This window comes from Argiope bruennichi, chromosome 9 (genome assembly GCF_947563725.1).
Source record: "Argiope bruennichi chromosome 9, qqArgBrue1.1, whole genome shotgun sequence".
Lineage (NCBI taxonomy): Eukaryota > Metazoa > Arthropoda > Arachnida > Araneae > Araneidae > Argiope > Argiope bruennichi.
Window position 1 is genome coordinate 53,701,498 of NC_079159.1, and position 23,548 is coordinate 53,725,045.

Genomic DNA, 23,548 nt, shown 5'->3' on the forward strand with positions numbered 1-23,548 from the left:
TTTCAAGTTAATTCAATCTTTATCATTTTAAATGTTTTTTATAAATATATCTTTTACAAACAGTAAATGTAAAATAGTTGCAAACATTATAGCATTTAAGTTTCCCATACCATATGAGAAGTGGATTGAATAAAAAGTATTTTTTGCAACTCATGTACAGTTTCTCTTATATGGTTTATAATGATGTAAATAGAAGATCTTTGTAAATAGTTTTAATTTTGCTTACAGGATGAAAAGGATCTAGCCAGTGCTTTTATTGAATCTGGTGGACTGAACAGTCTCGTAAAAGTGGCATCTAGTGGCGACCAAACAAATCAAAATTATATTCTAAGAGGTATGCAATATTAATTTATTAACTACTTCTCATAAGGATATACGCCTCAAGTGCAAGAGAATTTAAAGAAGAGCGGTGCATATTATTTATTTTAAACTGAGTGTTTAACTGAATAATTGAAAATATTTCACGTTTTATCGATTTTACTAAGATCTTATAATAGTTTATAAAAAATGATAGATCTTTCAGTTGTTTTTTATTTTTAATTTGTTATTTTATCGTCACTGGTTCATAATTTTTGACGTAAATCTAGATTTTTAACAAAAATTAAAAATCATATTTTTTTACATATATAAAATATTCGACATTGCTTATTTAGACCATGTTAGAACTTTTTCAATCCCTTCTTTTAAGAATTTAAGAATGGAAAATAAATTCATATATTGATTGCGTTAATTATGCCAACTTTATGCATTACATAAAGATTAAAAAAGCGAAAAAAAAAACACCCATATCAATACCTAAAATAATATCTAAATTACCACTTGTTTTTCAAATAAAATAGTAAAAATCTCAAAAATGCTTAGATATCTCTAATAATATTTTATATAAAAATACAAAATGTTCTCTACGTATAATATCTAATCATTTGTAAACATTTATACTAATAACAGAAATTAGATCGTGAAAGAATTTGTTATTGAAAGCAAATGATTCTAGTATATTCCTAAAGTAATCTAGTGACATGATCTTAATCAGTGTTGACAATACTGCCATGGATCTTATTCGGTGTTGACAAATAAAGTTCTTGAAACAGAGTTTGAATATTTCATTACCATTCAAAACAGACTAATAAACTTCTTGTGATATTTCTGATATGCATATTTGATATAGCTACAGAATATCATTCGTATCGGTTCGATAGCCAATCTAATCGTAGCCAAATAGAGCCATGATTAGATAGAATATTCTGTATAGTGCAATTAAATTCCAGAACTGATTAGGTGCTATTATCTATCTATACATAAAAGGTTAATGTACGTGGCACAGAAGTCGCTCTAATTATTTATTATAAAATGGCAACCGTCAATTGTAAACACGTCACGGTACGAATTTCAGATTGCTTCATTGAAGGGTTTTACAGCTGCGTTGAATTTAATACATCACTCAGATAATTAATGGAGGTACACAATATTATTAAAAATATTTTGAAGAGTTCTCTCCATGTCACCAAAAAAATCCATTTAGTCAAAAGGAAGAAGATATAAAAGAAATTAAGAAATATATTTCTTTTAGAAACCTTAATTGAGGGCAAAAATAGGCTTAGCTATCGCTGGATGAATAAACTCTATGAATTGCTTACGAAAATTGGCGTTTATATCTTCCAAAACAATTAGAAAGATTGTCTTTTTATTATCTTAAAATTCAAATGTATTATATTAAAATTCAAAATTTAAGGGCAATTTTTTATTTTTCATTTAATTTTAGTAAAATTGTTTTTAATTTAGTAAACAATTGATTTGACATGATGTTTTTAAATGTAATGATGGAATTAAAACTCCTCCATCAAAACATTCAAGCACGTGCTTTTGCCTATTATTCAATTCGTAGCAGGATTTTCATTTTCGCTTTTATTTCGTAATATTTATGCTGTAATGCTGTTTTATTTAAATTCATGTTCTTCAGCCGTATTAAATAACAAGCTGTATTTTTTTAAAATGTATTCCATTTGAATCATTCGATAGCCTAAAATTCAATAATCTGGGCAAACAAGTTGATCACTATAAGCAGCTTTTAAAAAGTATAATATTACACGAATTCGGTGTAGAAATATTTAGAAGTAATTCTACAGATGTGCTTCTATTTCTATTCAGTTTTTATCGCTACTCTACTAAAACAGAACTTTATTTACAGCATGAACGGAATCAGTTTCAATATTTCTAGAACTTGATTCAAATAAAGTTTAAAATTACACCATATTTTTATAAATTATTCAATATTACTGACTAATAAAATTGTGATGTAAAAATTAGGATGACTTCTTATTCTTGGTCATATTAATATCCATGAAAAGTTATATTTTAATATGTTGTAGCAACATCATTTTCTGTGCCCTTAAAATATCAATTTAGGGGACAATTTTCGGTCAATCTCTTTTATTCTTTAAATGAGTTCAGTTCATATATGTGATATAATTCTAAGAATTTTCACAATAATTCATTTTTTTATTTTTTTTAAATGTGAGATTCTTATTAAACCAATGTTTAGATCAATATGAGCAAGTCAAGTCCTTTTGCCATAACGCCGAGCCAAATCAATACGTACCGCAGCTATTATTCATTTTTTATACAGATTTCGAAGTCTTTGAATCTGAATTTCATTATTTCAGTCTTCATAATAAATAATTCTTCAATCTAATGAAAGATAATCGATGTAATGTTTCAAATTTCAGTTTACTGCATACTTTTCTGAAGAAGAATCGAATGCTTCTTTAATGACTCTTTTCAGTTCCTAGTTCTCAAGTTCTCACTTTTAGTTTATTTTGCTCTCACCGGGTGTTATCAGCTTGAACTATCTGTTAATGCCGGAGATAAAACGAGTCTTTCACCTTCGGATGATTCATTTTGAACGTTTTACTTCCGCTGCAAGAATAATCTTGGAAGCTTCTCAGATCTATTGGAGAAGAAGAAGGAAAAAAACAATGTTAAGACATCAAGATTTCTCATTATTGTGTTGATGCTAATAGGTGTTTGCTTTCATTAACATTACTCGAGGTCTAACAATAGTTATTTACTTCAATGCATTACAAAAGCTTAGATTTCGGAGACTCTTTGCATTTCCAAGTCGTTTTATTCTCTGAGCAATAATAAGGAATATTTATTAATTTATGATCTTATAAATTTGCATTTTTTTTATTATTTTAGTATAAAATATAAAAGCCGAAAATAAAAATGATTAAAAAGTATTATAACAAAATATTTTTCTCACACCAGCACTTTTTTTTAATTTAGAATAAATTTAATAAATGCTGTTTTACACACTTTTAAAAATGAATTTAAAACTAGATTTTCTATTTTTATGATCCTTTTCCTTTACGTTTTTAAGATCAAATTAAAAATATATAAATATTTCTTAATGGTTTTAACAAATTTTTAATTAAATATCATTATTTAAAGAGAAACAAAAAAGAAAAAATACTTTATAGAATCTTTGAGTTAATTTAATGGTGTTCAAATGGGTACTTCATGACTATATACCAATAAAGTTGTCATACATTTGCAGTTTAAAAATATACGTAATATCAAAAAAATTATGATGAAATTCATAAAAACAGTTTTAATTTTCAATTAAAGTTTTAAAACAGTTCAATTCATTCAACATGTCACATTTTACGCATCTTACACAAGAGTTACACTTATATCCTGGATTATAACAATTCAGCTGAAAAGGCAATTTCACATGTTCAGAGAAATGAATACCTGACTTTGTAAACAGCCTTTATTCAAATGGACATTTGTTTCCCTTTTGATCTGGATGTTAAAAAGTCAAATCCTTTCATTTAACATGTATTTTACAAACATACCCAACTGAATACCGAAGATCCTAAGAGGTAATCTTTAATTTATAAATCATGATTGCAAATATTATGAAATATGGGATAGTTCAGGTTTCAAATTTTGCTAACGCAACGGGCATGGAAATTAAATTTAATTAAGTGAATGGAGTAACTGAAGGTTAAATCATGAAAATATTAAAATTTTGTATTTGTATTGAAAATGAAATAGGAAGTGTACAAAATTCGAAAAATCTCGACCTTTAAAAGATGAGTGAAAAATTTACTACGCACTTTACAAAAATGAAACGTATTAAAAAATATGCAAAGAGATATTTCACTTTTTTTTTATCATCTTGATTATTCATTTCCTGTCATGGCATAGTTATCGAAACATGGTATTGAACTCTTTTTTTCCCTTTTATTTTATCTTTTTATGAATTAGAACATAGACAAATTTATTCTGATCCATTTTCCGTAGATTTGTTTCACATCATTTTCACGAAACAATGAATAATGAAAAATATCGGAACATTTAAAGGGATAAAAATGTAATAGATCACTGTTCCATTTCTTCTAGATGAATATCTATCTTGAAGATGAAAAAATTATTCATATGAAATAATTAATTTAAAATGAATTGATGCACATTTGCAATCTTCATAATGTTATTTTCAGAATTTTATTTTATACTAATGTATTGATATTTGGATTAAATATCTATTCATTCAAGGCGTCATCGGATAATGTTTCAAGTCAAATAAAAATAAGTTTTTGATGTGGAAAAGATTTTATATTCTTATTTTATTTCATTATATTTTGTAAGCACTCTTTCCATGGAAAACGTGCTTTAAATATTAAATTTTCATGCACAATTTTTCAATTTATACCATAAAATATAATCCATCCCCCACTGCAATAAAATTGCTTTTTTCCTTACTTTCACTAAGCTTTACCTTTACAGTATAAAGTAATCTCCTATAAGTATGTAGAGTCCCTACTTTGTCAAAAATTGTCGTGTTTGTCAAAAAATTCGAACTCGAGATTTTGATGTATCTCCACATTTTAGCTCTCTCTGAGTTCAAAAAATACATTTTTGAAAAATGTCTATCTATCTGTGACAAAGATAATTAAAAAATGCTTTCAGCTAGACGGATGACATTTGGTATACAGTCTTTACACCCAATTTGAAGATTTCTATCCAATTTTGAGCAAAATCCATTCAGATGAAAACTGTCTGTCCAGCTGTTCGAATATAAGTTAACACGTTAATTACAAAATGAAAAGGGCTAGATAGATAAAATTCAGCATACAGATTTAACATCTATAGTGTAAACACTGATCAAATTCTGAACCAAATTAAGAAGGAGTTGACTCTCTGTTGGTTTATACCCTCAGAAATATGTAAATGCGAGAACTCAAAAACACAATGACTTAAATATATCAAATTTGGTATGGAATTTTGTGACTACAGATGCAATTTTGTGTCAAAGTTTTTGTTCAATCGGTTGGAACAAACGCATCTAAAACACAAATTCGATTTTCGGATACTATTAACCGCATGCCAAGATGACTCATGCATGTCAGGATGACCAAAGTTGACATAGATTCCTAGATAGATAGATAGATAAATTATAGATTAATTTAGATAGATAGATTTTGGATTAATTTAGATAGATAGATTATAGATTAATTTAGATAGATAGATTTTAGATTAATTTAGATAGATAGATTATAGATTAATTTAGATAGATAGATTATAGATTAATTTAGATAGATAGATTATAGATTAATTTAGATAGATAGATTATAGATTAATTTAAATAGATAGATTATAGATTAATTTAGATAGATAGATTATAGATTAATTTAGATAGATAGATAGATTAATTTAGCAATAAAAATTCTAAATTAACGCCAAAGGTTAATATTTCCTAACTATTGTACGTTAATTCCATACAAGATATTTTCTAAGTTAATACTTTTATTAAAAAGCATGCGAGAAAGTTTTAGGAGAACTACTCCAGCTGCTTAATATGGGAAATATTTCGTAATCATATTTTATTTTGTTAGATTTTATAAGCCCTATTTACAGAAAACGAGTATTAAGTATTGAATTTTCACGTACAGATTTTCAATTTTTCCCCCTGCAATAAAGTTCCATGTATTTTTGCGCGCGCGCGTGTGTGTGTGTTTATTCTAAAAGACTAGGAAGTTAATAACTTAATAGAGATTTAGTTTTGATTTCTCCTGAATTGGAAAGACAGGAAACTAACAATAAAAAAACATTTAAATCTTGTTTTTAAATGTTTTAAAAGCTTTAATTAATTTTCTTTCAGCTCTCGGCCAGCTGATGCTTTATGTTGACGGTATGAATGGCATTGCCCAGCATTCCGATACCCTGAAGTGGCTTTACAACCTTGCTGGAACTAAGGTAATAACAGTTGGCTACTCACGCCACAAATAAACAGTATTTTTAACTAGCTTTTTAAATTTATTTGAAAATATTTGTGAGAAATACTTCTGATATATTACTTAATATTTCAGTACCGAATGGTTGCCAAGATGGCTTTGAAACTTCTCGTAATGTTTGTTGAGTATTCTCCGAATAATGCCCTCCTTCTAAGAGACGTTGTAGTTGAAATTGATAAACAGAAAGGTAAGTGAATTATCAGCCTGAAGAATGATATGAAATTTGGACATATGAATTCTTTTTAAAAATATTAAATGGAATTCGAACTCCTAATCTGGAACATTGTATCATGGTAATGTTTTAGGCTTGCTTCGGGCTCCATTTTTTAATAATGTAATTTCATTTATATGTGATATATCAGCAATAACTTGTGTACAAAAATTGTGCTTAACATCGTCGAAGAACTGTCAATATAAATCTAATAATTAAAACAATGAAAAATGTTATTGGAAAAGTACAGCATATAATACGCGTGCAGACATGATGAAAAAAAAATCAGAAAATACCAGGGCTTGTTGAAGATGAAGATATGATCCACTGGGTCCGTATATTCCACCACTCATAGACCTGGCTATATATACGCTCGGAGGAGAGATCTTGCTGGTTCAATCACTGGTAACTTGGCCAGAGTCCCTTGGGTTAGGAGCAGGTGTCATCTTGGATGGACAGTTGAGAGATGGAGATAGCGGCAGGAATTGAAAGATGATCCGTTGGTTCTATAAACCCCACACTCATAGATCTAGCAAGATATAAGCTTGGAAGAGATGGAAGAGATCTTGCTGGTTCAATCACTGGTACCTTAATCAGTGCTCTTTGGGTTAGGAGCAAGTATTATCTTGGATGGACAGGGGAGTGTCAGAAATAGCATCAGGAATTGGTAGAGCCAATCAAAATCAGTCAATTGCTTAGGGTGGCAAAGAGGAGAAAATAATTGCAAAAGGGTGAGTACTATAATAAGAGGCGAAAAAAAATACATCAAGAGTTTGGAGTGATTAATAAAAATACTGCAAAATTTAAATCAAACAAGGATAGCTAAATAAAATTAGAGCATGATAATGGTTCTAGATCTTTTCATGAAATAGGAATCGGTAGGATCTTTTCATCGAGTATTGGGTTCTGAATATTGTCCAAATTGCTGTAGAAGTTTTTAGATAGTATCTGAATTGGTATTATTTAAGGGTGGAATATTTATCAACGTGTTTATATCAATATTGTTATAATACCATCTTGCATGAGAGGTCATTCAGAGAGTTTTAGCCTCAAGCACTTGTATTTACTTCAAATTGGTTTTGGCTGTAAAATCCCAGATGGCCTAGGTACTGGCATAAGTAAGGATAGACCAAAGATAAGCAAAATAGACTTTAATGCTGATAAAGGAAGAATGTACAGGTGGAACTTGCCTTTAAAAGTATTACTGTACTACTTTGCTTTTGATAATGAATGACATCAGCAAAAGGGCTGGATCAAGACGCATCCAAATACAATGAACGAAAAACAGCTGATAATGATGTCACATTACCCATGAAATGCATACTAACTTCGGTAGCTTTTCGTCGAAACTGTATCGAAAAATCTTTTCATCTTGTGTGTCGCATCACGCTTGTTACAATTACAGATTGTATGCTACCCTACAAATGCTATTATGTTAAATTTGCAATATTTATAGGAAAACAATGATGATAAACAATTTATTTCTATTTCCAGGTAATCATCTTTGGCGTAACGTCATGCTTCACTTGAAGGAAAAAGAAAATTTGGACTACGAACTACTCGTATACTGTATGACTTTAATAAACAAGGTAAAATCTACTATTTTACTACAAACATTTAAGGAATTTAGTGCATGTAAGATTTAATTTTCTCCCATTTGTTTAATTTTCAGGTAGCTGATGGTTTTGGTGATCAAGACAGCTATTTCGATTTCGTCGATGCTCTGGAAGAGCAAGGAATGGAACAAATAGTACAGTTTCATTTGTGCAGAGGAGGAACAGATAAGGAACTTTTGAAACAACTTCAGATATATGAGGTACAGAGACAACCTTTATGAATATACTAGTCGCCTCAAGCGACCAATTGGTTCGTCGAGAATACTTATATATTTGATTTTTGATAAATCTTTTTTTTCATAACTCCATGTTTATGATTTCACCAAATTGTTTGATTTTAAAGCCGTGTTAATTGTCTTACGTAAGCTCTGTGAGTGCACACAAACCTCTTCTATGATATCATTTCTATGAATCATTTCCATGATACCATGATACTATTTAAAATGTGTCTTTCATATAAATTTTGATATATTGTAATTTCATATTTTTATATGTGTCATATAAACTACACAGTACTATACAAAATCTTTATTCTTTAGCTTTCAACTATAATTGAAAATTATTATGCAATCAGTGTTTCATTTGATGAAACAATGAAAACAATTTTAACTTCAGTTCAATAATGTAATCTATTATTGAAAATTAGAAAAAAAAATTTTTTTTTTAAAAATTTCCCAAATTCATCAAAAATTTACGTAATTATTTATTTTCTATCATAAAAAGGATTTTTTGTTTTAAATTTTGGAATGATGTAAAATTTATTTTTTGCGCGCTAATATTTTCGGACGTTATTCCGGAAAAACGCCTACATTCTAATTTCATTATTTAATTAAAAAAAAATTTAAAAACTCGCTCCTAGATGCACATTCACCTCCAAGGCATACGTGTGCCAAATTTAGTAGTTGTAGGTCAAATGGCCTGTAGAGTGTTAACACACACAAACATTCTCACGCATGTATACACTCACGCAAGCAAGCACACACATTCATCTTTATTATTAATTCAGATAATTTCAAATAAAGAAAATTTCTGACCTTATTGCCTCTTTGGAACTCTTGTATCTCACGATATTGGTTGCAAATTTGGTTCCATAGAACTAGAGGAACGCAGTATTTATGATATATGAAGATGAAGGAAGATACCAAGTAAAAAATTATTATCTAAAATCTAGTACTGAATGACACTCAATTTATTTTTATATAAATGCCAGCACAACGAAAAAGTATTGATAGCACTCTCATTTGCCATAGATTTTATGCTGTTATCATCAATATCAATGACGAATGAAACCTTGAAAAGTGTAAGGAATATTCATTCATTCATTATGAAATTACAGACATTTTAATAATTAATCAGGTTTCATCAATGGAATTTCATGCAATTATAATTTTTGATAGTTTAAAAATTACATATCAAAAATTTTAATACTTTATAAAAATATCAAAAATTTGATTGTTTAAAAATTGCATTATATGTAACAAATTTTGATTCCTTAATGCTGGAAATTAAGAATGCTATACTTGATTTGACATGAAAAAAATAAATCAGATTAACCATTGATAAGTAGTTTGTCTGCAAAATATGGTTACTATATTTACAATTGAATAACCCACATTTTTAAAAAGATGCTTAAATATCGATTAATAAAATATAATTCTACTTATATTGTTGCTATATATTGAGCATAAGTATTTATTTCAGGCTGTCCTAAAACATGAAGATGGAGAAGACGGTGGAAAACCATATTTTGGAACTTTTATTGAAAGGTATTAATCGTAAATCTCCAGAAAACTTTTCTTTTTAATGAAATTATTATTAAATGCTCACAAAATTCTGAATCAAAGAGTTGCTTAAAGTTTTAATTCATAATCAATTTTTTACTTTTAATTTTCCTAAAATTGGCTGAAAAATAATTAAATATACATAGATAATTTTGATGACTGCTTCATTTATATATTCCATACTCCTGAGATTTTCATTTAATTTTTTTACCTAATATTTATTAATATCTAAAACAATAAAATGGAGTTTAAATGCTCTTAAAAACTTCATTATATTTCGAATTCATTATTTTTGATTTATACTTCTTAACTTTGAGTTATTATTCCAAAAGGAGCTGCCTAGAATAAATTCAGGCACTGAGAGTTTCCTAGTGTCTTCCTTTTCCAGTTTATCAGCATGTATATACAAAAATAGTTTTAAAAAATAACCTTAAGACTTCTTATCAATATTTATTACATAACCATTTTAAATCGTCTTTTTGTTATTTAACACAACTTCTTATTAGAAAGTTTTCAATTTCGAGATCTCAAAATTTTTCAGACAAATCTGGTATTGGGTAAGTTATCTTCCTCAAAGCATGCATGAGTGGAAAATTTTTGCTAAATTTTGAACTAATTGATGAAGATGTGCAATTAGATTTGTACTCTGTTTTTCCTGTATTTTGCAATACTGCTAATTTCATAAAAAATTAGTGGAAAAATTCAAATGTTGAATTGTCCCAAAATCTTATAACTTTAAACGAGCAGTTCTTATATGATTTATTTCGTGTATCTCTGAAACGGCTCTAAAGATTTAGACCAAATTTGATATTTAGATAAAATTTTGCTTTTCAAGTTTATCTAAATAGGTGTCTTTCTCGAAAAAAATGCGATTTTACACAAGAAAAACATTTTTTAATAACTGACTATTAGAGATTTTCTCTATCCGCTCTCATGCTGACAACGTCATATAGCGCCATCTCGTAAATTATTGTGGTACTAGCATTGTTGCCACAGGATGATTATCTACTGGCACCTAAAAATTTTGTGAGATGGCGCTGTATGATATTATTCGAATATGAATACGTTCAGCTCGCATCCGATAACAACAATGTACTTATTGTGTTAAGCAATTCGAATAACATGTTAAACTAAATGCATCCATGATTTTTTTTTTATTTAAATGACCAGTTCATATGTAAATATGATTGAAAAATATTAATATGTAATCAGTATGGGATTCGTATCTAAATATTTTCTCATCCCCCCTCCCCTGCAATTAAAAAAAAAAACGCTGCCGGACGAAGCTTGGTCTCTTATGTTCTGAATATGAATTAATCTGTGGTACAACGGGTTAAAGTTAGTGTAATTTTCCATAAATAATTACAACAAATAGTTAAAACTGGTGAGCTCGAAATCTAAAAAAATTCAAGTTCCTTTCTTACTTTATGATTTTATGCAAATGGTAAAATAAAAAATATATATTGCATAATTTATTCATATTATATATTGTTATTAATCATCATAGATCCAAAAATATTCCATCGGGAGCAAACAGGGAACGTCGAAAAAGCAGACGACATTCCACACCCCTGTTGCCAGCTTATGTGGTACCAAAAACTCCACCTGCCACTTCACCTTCTATCAAAACACCGACGCCACCGTGGGTAAGAAGGTAAGAAAGAAGTGTTCGAAATTAGTGTTATAAAAAATACTGATATTTTCCCTAGTTATTTATAAATAATACCAATAATTTTTCCAGTTTTTGAATAATCTCGTGAAATTAAAAAAAATTAGTATCAGCCACAAAAATTAAACAAGCAATTTTAAAAAGAAAAAAAGTTTAATAAGTGAGGATTACTTATAAAGAATCATTCATTTAATCTTAAAATATATAAATGAATTTCTATGAGAATAAATAGTGGTAATTTTTATTTATACACAAAAAAAAATTAATGCACAGATATTCAAATTATAAAGCAGAGTTTTCTTTAAAGAATCGGGAATTCAGCTTTAGACTTTTTCCTGTATATATAATTAATTCTACATTTAAAAAAATGTCATTTATTACCTGAATTCAAAATTTATATTTTACGTAATCAAACGTTTTAGAACTACATCAATAAAATTAAAAGCATACCAAATTATGAGTTCATTGCTTTGATATCTCTCAACAATAAATGTAGAAAATATTAACCCAATGTTTTTTCCTAGATTTCCACCATTTTTTTTTTTTTGAATATGACCATGACAACTAATATACAACTAACCTCCTACTAACCTAACTACCTAATTAACCTAACTAACGACTTTACCTAACTAACTACGACAACTAATATAAAAATAATTAATATTTTCATTGGAGGAGTGATTTCACGTGCATAAATAAACACATTAACTAAATCTTGTAATATTTTCTTTGATAAAAGCGGCAACGCTCAAGAAAATATGTACAAAAATTATAAATAATTGTAATATATCATTTAGTATTAAAGGCAGAAAAATAATTGCAAATATTCTGGTCTTTCTTTTTTCCCTCTAATTCTTTTTTTATTAGAGATGAATTGTAGAATGGACGAGGCGGAGCGTTTCCTCCATTCTACAATTTTTGTGCGAAGACCATTCATAGAATTCCATCTATCTAATTGGTTTACTGTTTATTGAGTTATCACAGCGCAAGCATAAGTGAAATTCCATTCCATACTCTTCCACTTGTAACATTGCAGCTACTGAATATTTATGTGGATATAGAGGCAGAAACATGGGCATTCACCGTTCCAAAGCATGGGTGAAACGATATTCCATGCTCTTTTACTTGTAGCCACTGCAGTTACTCAGCATTTATTTGGATATGGAACCACAATCGGATACACAAACACAATTCTAAAAATGATTCTTTAAGAATCTATAAAACATTAAATTCATCCAATTCTCACAATAAAATATAACAACAATTGAATGATTACAATATTCTTTGGGCATATGTTATATGCGCGAAAATACAAACACGAAATCACAGAACTAATTGTAGAAAGTAGTCATTGTATCAAATTAACAAAACGGAATTAAAATCTATTATCCTTTAAGCGTGAATCCCATTGCAAAATATTCTGGTGTGCACATCGAACTGATCCTGACAAATGATGTTGCACATGTGACGTTTCGTCAGAAACTATTTGTTTAACTGATGTCTCTATTCTGTCCATAGAGCTTTGTATACAGCGAGATGGCTATTTATGATTCCTATCTTTTTTCTGATTTCACTTTACACATTTTTGCTTGTCAGGGATAGCCGAGAAGGTACTAAGCAGCCAGAGACTCCAGCCGTATCGACAGACACTGGACTAGATATTGATGGTAGGTTGAACTTTTAATCTGTTTTAATATCAAATAGAAATAGTTTTGGTTTTCGGATAGAAGTCAATCCATCCAGACTTCTTTTTTCTGACTATAAATTAACTAGATTACCACAGCAATTATGTAAATTACAGTTTATATTTAATCAATGAGTACATTTAAAGCTCCGTTCCCATGTCCCGTTGCCTTTATGGATAAGGTCGTAAATCTGCCATCTGACCCATTGTAGAACCACTCTCGTCTGTGCACGTCTGTCGAGAGTTTTCCACAAACTGTCGGTAAAATGAATAGACATCAAACAGCCCCAGAAAACTACAAATGAGGGGAAAGAGGGCAAAATACCCCGGACTCGAGGTGCGCACGGGCTATAGGAACGGGACTTTAAAGCTCAAGATCATGAGAATTTTAATAAATTTTTCATGCAAACTTCAGAAATGCTCTTCTTTTAATGATTCTTTTAAAAACCGATTCTTTTAATTTTGTATTTTGCCAACTTAATCTATTTTTATGAATTTTAGATGATCGTTTTCTTTTCATTTTCTATGCAAGAGAAAAGACTAAATTCTGAAGAAAACAATTATATTTATAATTATTTTTCCGAAGAATAATTTTTAAACCATAGTTTTGCATATTCTGGTCAAATAACCCTAAAAATATTTTTACTAATAATTATTTAAACTAATTTTAAAAGATTAGTGAGATGTATATGCTTCGACTAAATTAGAAATAAATATTTTTGAATGCAATAATGAATTAAATGGAGTAAAAAAAAGAATGAAAAGATGTATCCGGCATGAAGACTTTTCCAAGTGTAACCCCTCAGGCAGGAATTCAAACCAGAGATTTTTTCTGTGAAGGGCCTGCCTTTCGTCCAAGTATTGCTAAGTTAATATTCAAAGGAATAGCAAAAATAAAATGTAGTTTTAATATATGTATAATGCGCATACATAAGTATGTGGTTTATGCGAATGCCTAAACCACATATTTATGTTGTTTATGCAACCGCTGGTTAAATTAAAATTACCAAAGGATTGATTATTCATAATGTATTATGTTAATTGTAATGAATGTTACCCATTGTGCTTTCTATTTTTACAAAATCCATTCGCAAGAATTGATTAAATATCAGCATTATATGTTTTTCAGATGATACCGGCATCACTCCCGCCTTACGTCGTCGACGGGATGCTCGCAATCGCACCCTGACCGGTCAGAGTGACCCTAACTATCCCTCGCTCCAACAAACACTACCTTCGCCCGAAGTGAAAGAGAAGCCACCAGCATTCCACAGCGACAGAGCAAGTAAGTAAAAAAGAGACTTATTTTTATCTGATGAATACATTGATGAACAGTATGAATTTATACAATGGATTTTCTTTATACATTAAATATTTTTGTCTATACGTTTTATGATTTCTAGGAAATGCAAAGCACGATTTATAACTTAATATTCCTAAGTTTTATTTGTATTTCAATAGTTTTATCTCGGAACACGGACAATTTCGGAAATTACTCCAGTCTGTTTTCTAGTTTCACTTTTCTGAATGGTCTTAAATTTTCCTGAAACAGTTCACAATCTTCTGTTAAAATGGGCATTCAGTAGCGAAAGAGATCCTTTTGTAGCCTAATCGCTTGATTTTCTTAATTTTGTGCTGAACACAGTTTCATTTTAATATCGTTTGTTGCGCAATACTAAATAGCAAATGTTGCTATTACTTAGAATGTAAAATTTTTTTGGGAGCATTTGGGGCTTCACTTCACGGAAGTTTTATAGAATTGGTTACTTGCTCAAATTTTTGTATGGATAGTAGATATATATGCATATTATAATCAGGAAAGATCTGTCCAAGTTTTGCTTTAAATTGTATGTGTTTTGAAGAGATATATCACATGATACAAAAATTTTAAGACAAAAGAAAATATTATGCATTTTATTCTTAGTCAAAGAGTTTTAGTCAGAAGCATCAATTAGCTTCCTTTTATTCCTATCCTTTTTTAATGAAATTTAAGAATGATTTTTATTACAGTTACAAGGCAAATTTAAGCAATATTCAGATTAAAATTCTATTTCATGTCCTATCCTATTTCGAAATTTAAGTACACTTCTATTATTGCTCTTCATCAAGCAAGAGGTTCTTTTGACTTCATTTACTTTATCCTTATATTTAAAGAGATGCACTATATTTTTATTAATGTATTTCATAAAAAGCCTTCTTTTATAATCTACCTCTGAAAATTCTTAGAAAACTACGATACACATATAGATACTTCGATGTATAGAAATTCTGATAGATAGAGAATCAAACGAAATGTTTCTTTGTTTGTTTGTTTTTATAAAATCTACTATTCATAATTTCTCTTTGAATGTTAAAGACGACTTAAAATAATTAACGAATATATTTTAATAAATGTACATTTTGTATATAATTTTCTAATTTGAATGTTAGGAAATAAAGAATGAATATTCACATACAAAATAAATAAATAAATAAAAGGAAATTTAATTTTTCTTTATTTTCGGTCAAAGTAGTTTCTAATACCTTTTTAAACATAAACTTTTCCTGAAATTATTTCAAATTTTTCAACTTTGCTTTTATTCAAAGGAATAAAAATACTTGCAGGAACATATGAAAAAAATCTGTTGGACAGATGCTTGGAATGCTTTCGTTACTTGTTTACTAGATGATATAATAATGCAATAATTCATCCTTGTTCTTATCATTTTGGGGTTCATCTTAGTCAAAGGGATGCTTAATATATCCTGATCACTAGGATAAGCAATCATTACTAGAGACACGTGAATGAGTACAAATTGTCCGAATTGAATTCCATCATTCATTCACTTGATTAAAGAAGCTGCTTTTAGAATTCTCTTGTACATTCGGTATCTGTTTACTCTTCGTTATTTATTTATTTTTTTATTTTCTTTAGAAATGTCTTCCATAAAACCAGCTTTATCCAAATAGTTTTTTTTTTAATTCTTTATAAGTTTCATCACTCTCTTATACTTTGGCCGATATTATTGTTATTGAAGATTTACCAATTTCCTTTCTAATTCATGCAAAGGTCAAGTCTTTCAGGATTTATTTCACGAGTTTTAAATTTCTGGTTATCCTTTGGTTCCTTGTCATATTAGGCAGGAAGAAAGCAAACTTAACATTAGTTGATTTTCGTTCAAATGAACTAGAATAGAACGGGTAATTAGCTACAAAAATGATGACTTAAGCGCTTTTTTTTTATCAAAGTTAATGAACCATTTCTCAAAAACTTATGCGATCATTCATAATTTTTTTAAAATCATAGTCAACTTCAAACCATTTTATGACTTTAAAACAATGCGGTACTTTATTTTTATCAAGCACAAATAATTTATTCCTATTTACCAGTCATAAGTACACAAGCGACAATCGTCATTCGATTTTTATGATGTTACCTTTAGAAACGTTATCATCTTAGAAAATAAGAGGTTTATAGGTCAAATACATGAAAAAAATTTCCGCTATGTTAAGCATACATACTATTGGGCTCATATTCTTTTACATAGTTCTCAGAAATAGGTTTTACCATTAATACTTTACCATTATTACCATTAATACTTTTAAAATTGATATTCCCATTTATGAACAAAATAAATATGAGCCTTTTGATTGCACCATTTATACATAAAAGTTTTATACAAGAGGTTTTGCTCTCTATGTAGAAATTTTATTCTTTACCCAGAAATTTTTTCTATCGAAAATTTAATTTATTTTCTTTAATCCAATTTAATTTATCTTTGAATAATTTTGCTGGATTCCGTAAAATGGAAGATATGTTCAAGTATTTATTGAAACGTTATTGATTTGTTCTTATTGATTTATTCTTCTGTTTCTGTTATTTCATATTCAATAATTGTTAAGAATAATCAAAAGCACATAAATTTTTTTGTTAAATAGTTTATTTTTAACAAATTTCAAAATTATTTGCGTAATAATCATTAAAATTATAACATGTTAATATAGTTTTGAAATTTTTCTTTTATTCTTAGAGACTAAATTTATGCTTAGAGATAGAAAACAAGAAATAGTATTTTTTTTTGTCAAACATTTTCTTAACTAATAATGAGAAGAACATTTTAGTTTATTTCAAACATATGTAACAAATTTTTATTTTCCAAATAAAATGGTATTCAGTCCATATAATTTTTATTTCTAAATTTTAACATATTTGTTTATTTCGTAATTAATTTTTATTATTTTTTTGTTTATATTTTATGTCCATAGAGAAACTATCATATTTTCGTTCTAAATGAAACTCTTATTCCTTTCAGCTGCTCCTTCGTTGGTCAGCAGACAGCGATCTCTGTTCGAGAACCAGAAAGAAGAAGAAACTCCTAAAGAGCCACTTGTTCGAAGACCGAGTAGAGGAGAAACATCGTTAGTCAAGCAACAGGTCCAAGCAGAAATCAAACCCGTACCTCCACCATCTCCTACTAAACCTGGATTTACTCGTCAGAACAGTTTGACGGGTAACGAAATGTTCCATATTTTTTTCATCGATCCATTAAAATTAGATCATTGATTTAAATTATTGAGTTTATTCATTCAAACTCACTATTGAGATATGTTTAAATGTCATTTTCCTAAAAAAAGGTTTCGTATTCTGGTATCAATCAATTTCTTTAAATAAAGTTGCATACAATAACTTTAGGTATTTTTTTTTTTTCGTTAGGCTAAAATAGGCGGGAAGGTGGGAATAAAGATAATTCCACTACGTATATTCTGTAATTACTTTTAATACTAATTATTTAATACCACATTATTAATAATATTAGAATAAATCCTGGATTTAATGGGCCGGATTAGGCAATAATTTTTGAAATAATTTTTCGTCCTCCTGACATAATAGGCAATTGTAAGGCGTTTTATCTCTTTTCTTTCTTACTTTTTTTTTTTTTTTTTTTTGTTATTGACATGTTATGTACAATAAATATTTCCTTTAATTTGTTGAACAATTTAATGATTAATAATCCACTTTAAGTAGTATTCATCATAGGAATTATTATAATAAGGAATTTAACATTTCAATACTTTTTTTTACTGCGATTAATTGAAGTTTTCTTTGTGGCAATTCTGCTTTAACTCACTCTTTGATATTGTACGATTTTTTAAACCATTACATAACTGAATTTTAAATAGTCCATTTATAAAAAAAAGCAATATAAACTATTTACGATTAGATCAAATCAGTATTCTTATATGATAACTTCCATTGTAACTTGTCAATTTTCTATAATTCCAGGGCCTTCAATTAAAAAAAAAATTCAACGTATAGATAAAAAATTTCATTTCGATATCGAGTTTTTATGATAACATATTCTAGAGTAAACTAAACTGTTATTAACATATCGTCTTTAGACTATATTTCTAATTATCATAAATATATATGTATTGAAGATTTTTTAAAAATTTTAATGGATTGTCTTATTTTAGTCAAGCAACAGGTCCAAACAGAAATCAAACCCGTACCTCCACCATCTCCTACTAAAATACATGCATGTTTGTCTATCCCTTTCAAGAAACCCTTATAAACGGTGAATAATGCGACATGAAATTTGTACCTGTCGTTTGGGGTTCATTCCTAAATCATCTATAATACATTCGTCATTGAATTCTTTCTTCAGATATTTAATTAATAAAGTCTATCTTCGACATTTATTATTCATGCTTTCGCCAATATCTTCTGAAATAATTATTACTCAAAAGATATTTATATAACTTCTTAAAGAAAAGTTAACATTTTTTTTTTCTTTAAGTAAATTTTGAAAAAATAAATAAATGAAACACAATTTGTAAAAATGATTTTTATTATTCTAATTAAATTCAAACCAATTTTATGGTTTTACCAAATTCTTAGCTAATACTTTTTCATATCATTACAGTCACGATAAACGTATTTCTCACACTGTGTTTTTTTAACAGTAACAGAAAACAAAATCTTTACTTCCACTTTTATTTCTTAATAGCATACACATCTTTTAATGTACATGCAATAACAGTTCCGATAATATTTTTAATTATTATTTAATGTTTCGTTTAATTTTAAATTTTTTAAATGATAATTAATGTTGGAGATCACCAAAAATTATTGTGTCTCTTTCCTACTTAAAGTACTGGAGCTTTGATGGAAAAAATAAAAAACCCATACGATGTTTTAACAGTAAAGCACACAAACATTAAAATTAGAAGCAATAAAAAAACATCGAATGAAGAAACTTCTGTTATATCTGTAGCTATGAATGAGGAAGAGAAAATGAAATGTTGTTAGACTCCTGCCTAGAATTCAAAGTAAGGCGACAAAAAGCAGAGAGACATTTAGCTGTTCAGACGACATAGAAGAAGGCGAACGAAAATTAATTAAAGAAGTTGTAATAAGGAAACTATTTTATTAATCTCATAATATTATAAAAATCTTGATTTGAAAATGATTTTATTCCGAGCTATAACGAGTGTATGAACTCGTAATTCATAAAGCAAAGTTGCTTAAAGAATAAAACTTATTTTTCCGAACAATAGGCGTTTATATAAAATATAGAGTAATCCTAGTATTTTCAATCGGTTTTCTGAGTCCATGCCAATCTTGCTAAAAAGGTTTATATTTTACCATAATGCATTTAAAAATTTTCTGGTTCACTAATTTTTCTACTTAACGAAACGCAGGTTCAGTTCCAACAACACCTCCAACTGCCGCTCCTAAGCCCTTCTATGGGCAACAGAACAGAAGTCCTCAACCTTACACTCCTATCAATGAGCCCGCTAAAGTCGCACCCAAGCCTACATGGGGACAAAGCCAGAAGACGATACAGCCTGAAGAGCCTCCCCAGCCAGCTTTTAAACTCAAAAATGACAGTAGTCATAAGGATTTACAGAATAAATTTGCGGCTCCAGAAAACAAAGTTACTCCAGAACCCCAAAGGCAAAGGTATGGAACAACGCCCGGTGTGGTCAACAGAGCAAAAGAAGGATTGGCTGGTTATGGTACAACACGAAACGAAATGAAATCGCCTTCGGTAGGTGATCTTGAATTTTATTTTTGCTTTTCATTTATTGTAAATAAATGATTGCAATAAATTATTGTATATAAAAAAAACTATAAGTTGTAATATACTTTTATAGACTTTAATACGTAATTTTTTCGAAAGCAATAAATTATGAAAACAAATCGGCATGGTCTCATTTGCTTTGTATTTATATATTTTTTGCTATTTCCGGGTTTTTTTTGTTAATTCATTTTTCTTATTTAAAATATAATTACATTTGAATTTTGTAGAAATTCCATGTTTTGGTTTTATTATAAATAGATACAATATTTTAATTTCGTGAATTTTCGCAGCTTGGCCAAAGATAGCTTTTGTGCCATAAAAAACGAACTCAACTTAAAATATAATTAGGTGAGAAAAACATTGATTTTTTTTTAGAACTGTGTATCGAATTACAGAATTTTATATGCAATATTTTCTATATGGATATATATGAGAATTTTTTTAAAAAATGTACGTAATCTTAATACATTATTCGATTAAAGAAATTAAAAAATATTGATTATTATATTATCACAAAAATAACAGGTTATTGAGAAATTTTCTACTTTCTTTATTTCAGGGACATGACTTAAGAAAGTCTGCAAGTGGCGTAAAAGAGCTTCAGTGGGATCAACTCCTACAAACTATGCGACGTCCACTCCGTATTAATGATTTGGACTTCACTGATCTAGGCGACGATGATGATGTCAGCATCCTTATGAGACCAGTTAACGCTGCACCGTTTCCTGGAGGGCCACCACCACCTCCTCCTCCAGGAGGTGCCCCTCCACCCCCACCACCTCCGGGTATGGGTGGGCCTCCACCCCCACCCCCACCTCCAGGTATGGGAGGACCACCGCCGCCTCCTCCGCCAGGTATGGGTGGTCCTCCGCCCCCTCCTGGGGGAATGAACAGGAACGGTCCTGTGGCTCCTTCTTGGCTTAGGAAAAACCAACCACCTCCGATAGAAGACAAGCTTAGCAAGAGAGTGAAGACTGTAAAGCTATTCTGGAAAGAGGTTTGAGAATTAATTTTAAAATTGAGTTGTAACATAATATATGAATATAGTAAAAATCTTACTTATTTATTGCAATATTTTGATGACGGAAATAGTCAACCCTATAATGTTTGGTTTAGGGACTCTAACTATGTAGATATAATGTCGCCTTAAGTTTTCAGAATTTTAAACGAGTTTGATAGAGGAAAATGTTATTTTTAATAAGATTAATTGAATTTCTTCATTTGGCAGTCAGTCAACTGGTAACATTGACAGAAAGACGTTTAAGCCCAAAATTGTTATCTTTGATAAATAAATATATATATAAATAAATATAACTAGTTAAAAGGGGAATATATACCCGCATAAGGCTTCTAAACATGAGCCTTACCTTACAAGAGTTTAATGCAATTAAATTTGAAAAAAAAAAAAAAGGATCTTTGCTGAGACTAATGCTTGATTAGGAAAAATCTATTGAACTGTAGATTAAATGTAGACCAAATATTAGACTAGTAAAAATGGCTGGTAAATCTTCTTTTTGTTTTGTAAAAGTTATGTAGAAAGTTTATATTGCTAGGCATTTTCCAATCCCACTTTATATATCTTTGATAAAAATTTGCGTATTCAATTTTAAAATTATAATTGTAAAAAAAGCATGTTGAATGCTAAATAATTATTAACGAAAATAATTATAATTACTTTGTTTCCTTTCTCTTGTCCTGTAGAAAGAAAGTAATAAAAAGAAGTATGGTAAATAAATGAGTTAACTGCCCACAATTAATTAGGAAAAATAAGGCAGTGCATGTTAATAATTATTTATTTAGTGCATACAGTTTATTTTTTCATCAATAGATATAAAACTATTAATTAATTTCATCTTTTATAAAATGTACTTTTTCATGTTTATATTTAAGAAAATTCAATCAATTCTTCTGTATAATTATAACTGTAAAATTACATTACCTTCAAAAGTTTGAAAATTCTGTAATAATTTCTGCTGCTGTGATCTTATTAAATGATGAGCAAACGAATGATTAATAAAGATATTTTTTATTACATTCAGATATATTCTTACTATTGTACTTAACGAAGTCATTTCAAACTCATATATATGTCTAATTTACCATGCAAATTTAATTTAACATGTTTACTGCTATGATCCGAATAATATAATTAGATTATTCTTTTTTTGATATTTCTTAACTATAGTAGAGAAAGGAGATAGTTAATTAAAAAATAAGTATGATTCATGCTATGGCAGCATATTAAAGATGTATTTCGCATGCTGAAGGAAAAGGAATGTAAAATCACTACTCGTAATATCAGTTTACAGCTCAATTACTGCGTATAGTTGTCATCTAATTCACGTGACTACGTTCATCACGTGTCTTGACTCCATTTGCCAAGTGTCGTATGTCAATTAAGTGGAACTTGCAACACTATCTCAATTACAGGTGAAAGAAGAACCGATGCTGATGGAAAGAGCTGGAAAGAAACGCACTATCTGGGACGAACTGAAGCCAGTCCCGCTGGATACGCAAAGGCTGGAAAATCTGTTTGAGAGCAGGGCAAAAGACATAATGAGCAAAGTTAGTCGCATCATTAGTTTTATAGTCTGCACTTGATATATAATACTCAGAATTGTATAAATCAATAGAACTTCACACAGAAGAAGATAGAATTCTAAATTTTTAAATAATATCAGATTATTTGGTAACATTTATTTCTTAAAAGACATTCGAAGGAATAAGAAATGAATCTGTAATTTGGAAAATTTATATTCGAAAAGCAAATTAATGATTTTGTACGGATAAATTATGCTTTGATTCCATTATAATGTCATCTTTTAATTGCGAATTTGATACTTGAGACCATGTGTTAATTTTTTAAAAAAATGAAAAATTGAATGTTTTTCAAAATATACAAAATTAGGGATATCACCTGATATTCATAAATATCCCGAAATAAAAGAATTAAAATTCACTGAATTAATTTTTTGACATAATTCCGTAATAAATAATTGCCTGTTGTATATGTAGTACTTCGTAATAATTCAGTAATATCGCCACTGAAGACTTCTGCACAAAATTTTACTTTTGATTTTCTGATTAAATTTCTCATGCAAATATTTTCAATATGAATGCTGGTTTTTCGCACAAATTGCATTTGATTGTTATAAACACCGATGTCAATTCAAAATGCTGCCTTGAACAATATTCCAACGATCAATGTAAATCTAAATTTTTAA

General features: G+C 28.9%; 1 protein-coding gene across 2 annotated transcripts in view; it reads left to right on the forward strand.

Moving 5' to 3' along the window:
• The window catches only part of LOC129985348 (FH1/FH2 domain-containing protein 3-like), a 130,478-nt gene that overhangs the window by 89,795 nt on the left and 17,135 nt on the right, over positions 1–23,548 (forward strand). For both annotated transcript variants that reach the window (XM_056095344.1, XM_056095345.1), the window contains 13 exons: positions 229–334; positions 6,167–6,261; positions 6,375–6,486; positions 8,005–8,099; positions 8,183–8,326; positions 9,828–9,892; positions 11,415–11,561; positions 13,173–13,243; positions 14,390–14,545; positions 17,553–17,750; positions 19,942–20,291; positions 20,884–21,321; positions 22,755–22,889. In XM_056095344.1, the coding sequence (XP_055951319.1) occupies positions 229–334; positions 6,167–6,261; positions 6,375–6,486; positions 8,005–8,099; positions 8,183–8,326; positions 9,828–9,892; positions 11,415–11,561; positions 13,173–13,243; positions 14,390–14,545; positions 17,553–17,750; positions 19,942–20,291; positions 20,884–21,321; positions 22,755–22,889 (2,112 nt within the window). The remainder of the gene's footprint in view (positions 1–228; positions 335–6,166; positions 6,262–6,374; positions 6,487–8,004; positions 8,100–8,182; positions 8,327–9,827; positions 9,893–11,414; positions 11,562–13,172; positions 13,244–14,389; positions 14,546–17,552; positions 17,751–19,941; positions 20,292–20,883; positions 21,322–22,754; positions 22,890–23,548) is intronic.